Below are 11860 nucleotides of genomic sequence, written 5' to 3' on the forward strand. Positions count from 1 at the left end.
TGCGTTTATGTGCTAATGTTAAATAATAAGCTTCATGTATGTGTAGTACCCTGTAACTGAGCATTTATCACCATAATGTCTTGATGTTTATGGAAACCAGTTAGTGTTTCTGTGACTCACTGCAGAATTTTACAGAACTGGTTCACTTATGACTCTAAAATAGTGGGGCAGAAGTTCAAAACAAAGAAATATTAAACAGAGCAAAGTAAATAGTTCTGCCCTTTTCCGTTTTATTTGTTCTGAACAGTGTAAGTTCATCTTTTGTCTATTCTTTTCTTTAACTACAGAACTATTGCTTTTATCTTTCTTTCTCCTAATGTTGTTGTTAATAGAGTTCTACTTTTTGCATATAATGCAGAAGAGCAATGTCTTTATTGAGCAGCATGAAGGTTATGTCCTTGGCAACTGAGGAATGTCAACTTGGCAATTGAATTTTGAGGTAAATCAACAGGAAATTGAGCAATGGAAGACCTTCAGTAGTTTGAAAAGGAATTATCTTGTTGCATAGTATTAATTAAAAGAGTAGAGGAGAAGGCACTAATTCAGGCAATCTTTTGAATTATTAGAGTTAGAAGAATCACTTTATTCAAAGTGACTTCTATGCTTGCTGAGAAATGTGACTGAGAAAAAAAAATACCCTTTGACATTGTGAAGGAGCAGAGTTGTGTCTAGCTTGGCAAGTGTTTTCAAAGGAAAGGGGGAGGGGAGGAAACCTTGGGAACACTGACCTCAGTCTTGCATCTTGCAAGAATACCTAATGTACTTAGCAAAGCTAGTCTTTCAAATACTGCAGTTCTTTAATGTTTGTTTTTCTGCACAAAACAGAAAAGACGACAGTGAAATAGCATAGTCAAAGGGTATTTTTTTTTAGTTTTATGGTTTTATGAATAGTGATATTTCTAGATCAGATTTGAGAAGATGGCCACCAGTATTTTAAAATCTGGCATAATAGGGATTCATTATAGATTATGACTCTCTTGGACTCTACTAGTTGTTTTCCTAATAGCCTTAATACGGGTGAGACTGTCTCTTCTGAAATGAAAGAGAAATCATTATTATTATAGTTTGCTTTAGACTGAGGAGCTGTTTAGGCAAACAAAATGGAATAGAAGGAAGCACAAAATGCATGTAGATAAACTCATCTATATTAATGAAGGACCTAAGTGGAAGAAATCATTGACCTAATGGGGACCAAATGAGGCACAGAAGTGATTTTTGTTAATGGACTCTGACTGTATGAAGACAATGAAATACTGCCTAGGATGGATGCTGGTAGATGAGAAGTGATAGACTGAGTAGGTGCAATATTGTTGTATTTGAATTTCTGTATTGGAAAGGCTAAGAATGTAAGATGAAGGTGAGATACTGACTTGGAATTTTAAAGGACTGTTTGGGAAGGACCATTTTTAGAATAAAACAATGCTGTACATAATTCCTTTTGTAAAATTCTATAAGATATAACTATACAAACTATTGGGAGCATCAAAGCACAAAAATAGATATGCTATTTACTGCAGCATCTGAAACTGTTGAGTAGACTAGTTTTCTCTTTGAGTTCTGTCACATGTTCCATGGCAGTAAAAGGTGCAACTCCTTTCTCTAAAAAGTGTTGTGTTTTAATGCTGTATGGGAAGATTTCCCTGATTTCAGTATACTAAGTGGACCCACCAGAACTTCCTATTCTTGTTTCCAGTGCTTGTCTATGCCATGTTTAAATCCACTGTTGGTAGAAATGATAGAGCAGGCAGATTTCCTGCCCCTCTTTCCTCCCCGCCCAGATAACATTAGCCTTTAATGATAATGTTAGTGTTCTTGTTCCTTACCTGCCTGTCATCTGCTTGTGTGATGAATTCATGTCAGCAGCATATCTCTTTTTGGTAAGTGGTAAACCACGTATTCTTGACATTAATCTAAAGATTGCATTGTAGTAGTTGAGAAGCAAAAGCAGTTCAACTTTAGAAGAAGGTAATACTGTAATGGAATTAAGGTAGCAAACTTGATGAGTAAGAGTAGGAAAAAGAGGTCTGTAAAAACAGTGAAACAGCTTGGAAGAATTGGGAAAGGAGGATCATAGAAAATGTAACATTTTAAAACTTATGTTTCACGGTGAATGTTCAGGTCAGGTTAAGAACTAAACTCCGTTATTTTAAAAACTGAACTAAATAACAAATGTAGAAAAAGAAAGGGGGAAGGAGGAGAAAGCCTGAAAGATTATTGAGACTTGAAATAGATTCTTTTGAAAAACAAGTCTGAAGGTAAGAATATGGGCTATATGACCACTGTGAATGTTATCAACCTGTCAGTGAAACAGACTGATAAATACAGGTTGGGTGTGGTTTTCTTCCTCCTGCAAGACTGGCAACTTAGCTACCTAGTATCTTGGCTACCACTGTAGAGTGGTTGAAAAAGGTTTGTTCCACTTGTGGCAAAGCTATTACTTTTGCCTGATTTGCTGTACTGCTTTATTAGCAGTGAGGTGTGACAGAGGGAAGTGCTTACTAAGGAGTGATGATACCTTAGAGAAAGCTGAATCTTAAACCGTGATTCTTAAATGGTGTTGCTTGCTCATGATTGAAATTGGCTATTCTTTAACCTGGGCAGTTGGAGTTGGTGACTAACTTCTGTGTTTGAAGTTGTCCATTCAGTAATAAACTGACTTCATCATAATAATGGCAGACAAAGTGGCAAAAAGAATTATTATCCAAAACACGTGCTTGTAGATCTATGACGGAACATAAATGCATCATGAGCATGTTTTAAGTTGTTCTGCAAACCACTGGCAGTTTGCTGGTAAAATTGGTCACAAAGTTCAACTCTTACTGATTTATTCTGGGATGGCTCTGTTAGGGTTTGTTTCTGCCCAGTATAAATAGGAATTTTTGATATTACATGGAAAACCTGCTATATGAGTTTTCCATATATTGCCTGTCTTTCAGCTGAAGTGACAAATTTCTTATTAAACTTGAAGTAAACAAAAATCAGTGGTGTTTCTGAAATGTATGTGAGAATTTTACTGTCTCCTGATATTGTTGTAAATAAATTAGGTAATTGGCTACTGTAATATTAGTTTAATACATGCAGATTTGTTTAGCTCTCCCGTGACTTAAACTATTCATTGGGTCTGACAATTTTCAATTTTCTAGCTTTTATTGGTAGACCAAATGTCCCTTTTAATCTTCTCCTTCAAGAAATGGAAGGGAAGCAGATAGAGTGAGGAGAAAAGCAGCACTTAACTTATGAGTTTGGAGTATAGTAAAGCATTAGATCCATAAAGATTGATAGCATTGGGAATAGGTTGAAATTTGGATTACAGAACTTTAATGGGATGAATAATGCTTCTTTTCACTTTGGCTGTTAACTTTAAGGCATGGCTGTGTTTCAGCAGTTCTCTAGAGCAAGTGATAAGAGTTCAGACCACTATATTTCATGTTGATTCAATGTTTATCATAGAAACCAAATTGTGGCTAATAGCAATAAATTGTTGTTATACATTCAGTGCTTTGAAGCCTAGTCAATATTTATAATGCTGTATTTGTCTTAAAGGGCTCTAATGTGTTTTGATTTGTATACCTCAGTTTCCTCAAGTCTTTCACATAGCTCCACTTTTAAAGTTTAAATGTCCAGTCAGTTTTGATATCATCTTGAATGGTTGCAGACCATTACTCTGCTTTATGGATCTGTGCTGGAATTGTCTGCTACACTTCTTCTCTGTTCGTAATGTGTTGCATTAGACTTTCCATGAGGAAGGCTGGAATCATCTTGTGTGACGGGAACAATGTTTGAGACTCCGCTGTATTGCTTAAAACAAGTCTTTGAATGTAAAAGTAACTTTTGGCTTAGCTTTTCTGTTTAGAGTAGAGGTGAACTGAGATTAGCTTTTTTTTTTTTTTTTTTTTTTTAATGCATAATTTTCAGAATTGCAAAATTAAAGGGCAAACCTCATCTTTGTTTTAAGATTTAACCAGCATGGTTTTTCAGATATTGCATTTACTATTCAGGGAAGATTTTATTTTTATTCTTTGAAACCAGGCTTTAAGTAGTTACTTGATACCAAGGTTATTTTTGTTCCTGAGCAGTTGTACTGTAGACAACTATAGTACTATAGTTGTACTATATAACTAGAGCTGTACTATTTCAGTCTAGTTGGTTATGATGCATTTATTTACTTGGTGACTAAGCTTTCAGTTGCCCATGAGTATCTTTTCTTTCAAGGTAGAGTTGAAAACAGATCTGGCCTAATACAGGATGTTAAATAATAATTTTGATCATTAATCAGAAATGAAAGTCTGGCTGTAATTCAGTTAAAGGTGCAGTATGCTACAAATATTTAAAGATCCTTTTCAACAATAGCCATTCATATTTTGCAGTGTTGGACTTGCTTATTTGAACTTACAAGGATGGAAAGTGGAACTCTGTGGTTACTTAGGAAGTGACACACCTGCTAATAAAGATGGAATACATAGAAAACCTAGCTAATGTTTGACATATAGTTTTATTCACTTAAAGCTAGTAGGCAGAAGCCATTTCTGACTTTCACTGTGTACAGCTGCTATGTACCTGTAAATTCTTAAGGGAAACTCTTGAGGTACACTATTGGTGCTATTAGGTTTGATCTTACTCCTGATTTGTATAAGAAACAAATGATTAATATGCAGAGTATCCGCTGGAAATGGACTTTCTGAAAATACTTATGTAAATAGAAGAGAATATAAATTTCTAATGATACTTTTGTAAATAGGGAATGAAATAACAGGACGCTCTGTATGGATGTGTGTGTTTTCTTCCCCTTCCCCTCCCCGCCCGCGGTTCTGACATATAACCAGTGTTCCAAGGACTGATGGTCTTAATCAAGCAAAGGAATCCTATTTGAGTTGCAGGACAAGTTACTGCTACATAAAGCTATTTCTTTATTAGCAAGCAGTGCATGGCAGTAGGAGTAAACTACAGCTGGCACTGAATGTGTTCATGCTATGCATGTGTTGGATGTTTTTTCTTGTGATTAGCTCTTGTCCTGTGCTGTGAACTGAATGTCAGTTAGCTCCTGATGTACGTCTTACCAAGCCTTGCTAGAGCTCTGAGGTTGATGTTAAGAGGGGTATACTTTGAGGAACCAGAAAGATAAGTTTTAGGGTCAAGAGAAGTTCAAAGTAAAATGTCTAGGGAGTATGGACTGTCAGTATGAAGACCAACCAACAAAATAAACTTAAGTAAATAAGTTGTAAATATGTCTTTGCTGCTATTACTAATAAGGGGAAAAAAATCTATTCAACTGTACTGGAAAACACCTTTTCATTGTACCGTTACAAGGTAATTTCTTTTAGCTGAGAATTTTAGTTGAATGTTTTGAATAGTTTCATTATAAGCTTTCAATAATTTGGGAGCACTTTGTTTAGTTTTCATCAAATTGAGGAAAAAAACATGAAATCCATTTCACTCTCAGTCATATCCAGTTAAAATCTTTCAGTTAAATAATTATCTAATATCAGACTGAGCATTATCTATTTGATTGTGAAAGCTTGATAATACGTGTTTGATTTTGTTTTTTAACCTGTGCTGACTTGTCTGAAATAAATGTATTGTTAAAAATTAAATATGTTTCTGAAAATAACACTGGTTAATTTGATCTATTTTTTTCCGTCCACTAATCAGATCAGCTTGTAAAAGGGATTCCAAGAGGTGGTCAGTTAAGACACTTCACAAGGCACAATGTATTTTATGCTGACTGGTTGTTTAAACTGAAACTGTTTTGTAGTGTTGAATTCTGACTTGCTTCCACTGTAACTTTTCTTTCAGAAAGAAAATTTTGCTTCGCAAAGCCAGTACAGAGAGAGAGATTCTGGAAATTTGCAGTACATGGTAAATAATAAGTTGGATTAAATTCCTGGCCAAAGCTTTGATTTTTATCTTGTTTCTTAAAATAAGTTTACAAGGATATTTTCTGTGCAGAACAGAGTTTGTCCATCCTAGTCAATGACTGTTGGATGTATGGGTTTACCATCCTTGAAATCGAACAAGTCAATATCATTTTAATATCTTAGTATTTCCGATGTAATTTTGCTGACTAGCTTCAGTGTGGAAGCACTAGAACTTGATAAAGTTATTGCTGAATAAAATAACAGAGCACAGGAATACTGACAGACATTTTTATAGTTTGCTTTTCTTTTTAGATTGTGAGCCTTAAAATCTAACTTCCTTTTAAAATAAGAATATTGAGGCTAAATCTGAGTACTTACTAACAGTTTTGTTTAAATTTGTTTCTCAGTTATTAGAATTTTTAAGGTCGTGTTTCTTGATTTGAAGGACTGTTTCAGAGATTGTGCACCTTTTTATTTTGCCTAAAGCTGTAACAACAACAGGAACTGAGGGACTTTGAACCTGACTAATTTTTGTGTGTGTGTAGAAAGCTGTGAATGGGAAGCAACTTAACTGCGAGGCTGAAGAGCCCGAGGAGCAAGAGAGTCTTCAGCAAATGTACCCTGTTTATGAGCAAACATACTACAAAAATTGGAGTAGCAGACACCATCACAGCTCAGGATCTGGAAGAGTCTACATCAATCCCAGGGAACATTATGTATGATTATATACACAGATACTAACTCTAAGATACGAAGTTTTTAACACTTGTTGACTGTATGCAAGATATGTTTTAGTGGCTTTCATCTCTAAAAGAATTGGTCTTTTTTCTCTTGCGGGAAGAAATTGCATGGAGAATTGTGTAGATAAAACAGAATTTGTGACTTAACTGGCTTCTAGCATTTGGTATGTATTTGTTTTAGTTGTTATAGTACAATATCAATATGCCAGAAAAGGAGCCCCATCTGGTTTTATTAACCTTTGTTATCTTAATGAATGATTTACAGATGAGTTGACACATGACAGAATGTAGTTAAACTGTTTTTGTGGTTATTTCTGGGACTATTCTGTCCCTCCTCCTCCCTCCTGAATGGATATTTTGAATGAAATTTATATATTGATGTGAAAATGAGTAATAGGAGCAAGCAAACTGAATCCCTGGTTAAATGAGCAGTCACAGCCTGGGAATCGTTTTTTGCTGCATCTTTTCTTAAAAAAAAAAAAAAAAAAAAAAAAAAAAAACACCTTGGGATAGTTACGGTTTTGACTGGCCACAGCCATTGTTTTCTCCACTACTTCTACCTCTCCCAGTCAAATGAACAACTAGACTACCTCTACGTCTCTACTGCTGCTTTGTTTCATAACGTATGTTTTGTGTCTTCCAGCCTTGTAAAAACCTAAAGCAGTTTCCTTACGTAAGAACCTTTTTTGTTTCCTTTTATTTTGAACCTGACTGCCAATTGATGTATTTCCTGGTTGTAGTTTCGGAGTAAGTCTGTATAAAACTTGGCTGCAGGAAGCAGGTTACTAAGCTGATGAAACTCTTTGTAAAAGTGTCTCCTGTGTAACTGCACCTTACCTACAAATTGCTACTAGCCTTTTTCCTAAGGATTACTCCAATTTAAGTGTTAGAGTTTGCTGTTACTTGGTAATAAATGCATTTCATATTCTTTGGTTTCTTTTCAGCTTGCTGGTAAAACTCATACCTGGCGTAAGTTCTTACGTCTTAGCAAGAGAAGGAAGGCTTCTGTAGGCTTTCAGCACTAGCAGTTTCAGCACTGTCCTTTAATCTTAAATCAAGTGGCGATAGTACTGTGAAGAAATTGGTGAATGTTGTGATGTTGCCAGTGCTAATAGCATTCCAAGTGAAATTCTGAGGGTGCAGGTAGTGGTTGAAAAACATGTTCAGGATCTTTTTAAAAGAACTAAGTGTTTTCTGAGAGTGGAAACAAATATTTTGCAAGTAAAAAGGGTATGTATTGATACAGAAATGAGGTCATGTGACAATCAGAAATTTAAGACAGCAGGAAATAAGACAATGGCTAAAATTTGCTGGAGAAACTTAAGCATAAGTATTGGAATAGTGAATTTCAATCAGATGATGTTAAGATGAAATATGGAGAAGACTGGCTATTTTATACTAAACTAACTCTTAGTTTCTAAAACATCACTTGTGCAATATTAGGATGTTTTCTCTACAGACATGCTTTGATTTTTTTTTTCAGGCAGAGGAGAAGAATCGTAACTGTAGAAGCAATAGAATTGAAATGTATTACAGTTAAGTGTGCTGCAGACAGTGCTATTTTAAACCTGCATTCATCTTCATCATTGTGAGGTTGATGAGGTTATTTCTGGTGTTTAAATGTAGATCCCACAATAGAGAACTACAGTAGGGGTAGTTAAGTGTTTCTAGTTTGTTACAGGCAGCAGTTAGAAGTTCATGATTTTGGTGCCCATGTTTTGCACACTGTACAAAAGACATTGACTGTTCTCTTGCTAAGCAGCTTAATGTTATATGGTGGTGGGAGTTGACTACTGAGCAGGTGGCAAAGAAAAAGGTTGAAGTGAAAGACTATTTCTGGGGAGCTTTGAACCACTGTCAACTTGCTCTTCTCTGATGGACGGATGAGCACATACATTTAAATGCTGAGCAACTGTTCTCTGCCTGCTGCTGTATTTGAGATCTGAGGAAGGATTTGTGTGCCCCAAAGCTACGTTTTCCAATAATGTCAGTTTAAGTTGCTACTTCTTTCCACAACTGTTGCCTCACTTATATGTTAGTGCAGCTCCAAAAAAAAAAATACGGTGAGAACGTGAAAAGAAAATACAATGCCTTGGCCAAAAATTAAAGGAAATAGAATCACAGAACACAGATGAACTATATTGCTTCAAATAATTTAACCAATATCACTGAGCAAAGTTTCATTTTAAAAAAATATTAAATGTGCATTACACTAAATTCATTAGTTCAGTGTGATCATTTCAACTCTATGTTGACAGATGATCCAAAAATAGTTCTTTATCTTTGAGTTTAGTCTTTGTTCTTCTAATGAATTTTATTCTTATTGACAGATACATTTTGGTTTAAAAAGGTGAAATTGGGAAGGGAGGAGGGAGAAAGGGAGACTGTTGTCAACAAAATTACAATTGTATTATCATAAAATTGTCTGGTTCTGTTAGCTTCCTCTATAGCTAAGTATTGAATTGCCTTTTGAATTTGTAAAAGTACAAGTAAGACTTTTTTCTTTTAAAAAAAGTCCAACTGTGTCACTCAAGTTACATGAACAAACTACAAAACTTGAATTGCAAGCTACCTATCAGCCTATAGTTCACCCTAAAGTAATTAGGAAAATATATTTCTGTGGTTATTACCTGTAATAAACTTAAAGGGTTTTTTGGTAATATATTCAGGGACATTTAGAGTATTACATTTTTTTGAAATACTAAGTGTGGGTGGATATTGGGGGGGAGGGGACTCAATGTAGAATTCTCTGAAGAGAACAGAAAAATGCTAATTAGAATTTCTTACAGAAAGAATTGCTTATAGAAGTGAATTTAATCTGACTTTTTAAGGTGTAGAAAATGGCTTTGTATTTTTGTACATTTTTAAATGTTTGTATTTGGATTTTGTTTTGAATAAAAGCACTCAAAATAGAAGTTTTTCATATGTTGTTTAGACTCTAAGATTCTTTAAGATACGAGAAATACATTCACTTTCTTGGTGATATTCTCTTCATCTGTGATTTTGTGTGCAAAGCACATGTTATATTTTTCTAATAGTGCCACTTCTGAATGAATATCTGTGGTGGTGAATGCTAAATTGAGATGCACTTCCAACATTTATTTAACAGGTAGCTTGTGATGTATTTCCTGAAGATCCAGCCCTTCTAGGGTTTAAACTGACCAGTCAAAATCACTGCTGAGGGAGGTAGGAATGCAGAGGAAGAAGTTTAATTCATGCTTCTAGTTTTGATAAATATAAGTTGTCCTCTGCTCAAGTACCTTTAAAAAATCTACAAGCTAGTCTAGTAAGTAAAGATATAAATGCTTTTGCTTGCGTTTCCTTTTTAATATATCTGAAGTTGAGCTACAGAAACAATGCAGAAGAGATCACTAGAGATCTGTTGCTGTTGCATCAAAAATTCAAATTTTTTTTGTGTGAATAGACCCAGCTTGCAGAGAGCTTAGTAAGAGGGTGTGATAATTCATGAAGAATGGAGAGAAGGTTTTAATCTCTAGAATTCTTAAGTTGCTTTCTGACAGCCTTGTTGCTTTTTCCTTCTTTGAGTCATATGAATTTGAGTGCAGTATGCTGTAATGAAGGTGACAGCTGGTGAAAAGCAGAAGTTGAAGAGTGGTTGGATCTCAACAGGATAGTCCATACTGGTGTATGGTGCATACTGGTGAATCCTCGGAGGTTCCTCCCCCTGGTTGGAGAAAATGACTTAGAAAATTTGATGACACTGAAACATACTAACCTTTATTTTCCTGAGTTTTTTGTTTGTTTTTTTTTTCCCCTCCCCTGTGCTGTGTAATTAAGATTAAGTGAAAAAACTGTCAGGGGTTAGTTTAGTGATTTCACAAAGAAAGTCTTTGACCTACTTGTGGAGTGTTCTTTCTCTATAAGAGCTTCAGGTTTTGAAATGTAGGCAGCTTTTAGGTTATGCTGCCCTGCCCTGTGCTTCCAATATCACCAACTACTTTGAAAAGTAAAGGCATATGGTCAGATTCTTTGCTGAAAACTGGACTTCTAAAATGCATATGGGTCAAAATGTTGGTTCAAAATTCTAGTAAACCTTGCAGTTCCTTTCTGACTGAAAGTAAAGATTTGATATCTATACAATTATAGAAAAGTATGGCACTGTTTTTGGTCATTGACTTTATACTTTTAGTTGAATAATACTGAAGGAAAATATACAAAAAACTCTCAATCTTAGTAGTAATTATTCAAATAATGAAAAACCCAGGTAGAGATGCGTGAGGCACTTAAATCCACACTGAAAACCCTTGGCACACCTTTTTTTAGTTCTGTTTTTGATCTTCCTTGACATGAATTTTGTTCTGTATCTAAATATAGAAACTTCAGTTGCTAGTAGAAAACAAACTCTGCTTAGGAGCCTAGAAGTCAAGCTGTGATCCTTTTATCTCTTACGTATGGCTAGTAACCAAGACTGTATAATTGGAGTTTAGCTCACTGTTTGAGTCAGGAGACAAAGTATAGACTCGAGCTTGCCCACCCATAGATGAATTTGAATTTACTGTGCAAGGCTACACACAGAAAGTATGTAGTGTGCTAAGTATATAAAAATGTCTGTTTAACTTGAAAGAGTATAGACATTTTTTTTTTGTATCCCACCTTGAAAACACTGTTCAACTAGGATAAATTAGAATTATAATCTAACAGCAGGTATGCAGGAGATCACTTTTTCATGCTCACTTCCCACAGGAAGAAGTTTAAAGAAAATACTTGCTGTTTCACTACATCTGAATTTGCTCTGGTTCTAGTGAAAACTTACTTTAGTGATGGTATTGAAAGATAATACTGAATTTGTGTGGTGTCTGTGATATCAGAAACTCTTACTACTCCTAATGTAACTTGATAAATTAGATGTCTTTGGCCAGATCTTCTTCTGCCACTTCTGCCTCTGCTTCCAAGCCAGTGCTCTATGACTTTGGTCTAAATGCCAGCAAGTAATTTAATTTTTTTTGCATATATGAAAAAAAAAACCTGCATCACTATAGGATTGTCAGTAAAGTGTTAGAAGTGTTGCAAAGGATTTGACTGTTTCCTCCTTCATCCTATTCCCAAAGCTCAGTTTTACTTGTTTGTTGTTTTACCATGGATCTCTGAAAACTGGCTTCTGATAGTCTTACTAGGGTAGTGTGTTTGCGTTTTCCATCTTTCTGACATTTTTTTCTTCCCTGGCCTTTTAAGAAGTTTCTGATATGTATGACTTGAGATACGTTGTGCTTAAACAGCTCCTTAATTGATAGCAAAATATTTTGG

General features: G+C 35.1%; 1 protein-coding gene across 2 annotated transcripts in view; it reads left to right on the forward strand.

Moving 5' to 3' along the window:
• NECTIN3 (nectin cell adhesion molecule 3) overlaps positions 1-9435 on the forward strand; it is a 65210-nt gene extending 55775 nt beyond the window's left edge. The window contains exons 8-9 of one of the 2 annotated variants that reach the window (XM_062596816.1): positions 5794-5856; positions 6401-9435. In XM_062596816.1, coding sequence (XP_062452800.1) covers positions 5794-5856; positions 6401-6577 — 240 coding nt within the window. In that variant the 3' untranslated portion in view covers positions 6578-9435. The remainder of the gene's footprint in view (positions 1-5793; positions 5857-6400) is intronic. The other variant, XM_062596825.1, reaches the window with a different exon arrangement.
• The last annotated feature ends 2425 nt before the right edge of the window (positions 9436-11860 follow it).

This window comes from Rhea pennata, chromosome 1 (genome assembly GCF_028389875.1).
Source record: "Rhea pennata isolate bPtePen1 chromosome 1, bPtePen1.pri, whole genome shotgun sequence".
In the NCBI taxonomy this organism is placed as follows: domain Eukaryota; kingdom Metazoa; phylum Chordata; class Aves; order Rheiformes; family Rheidae; genus Rhea; species Rhea pennata.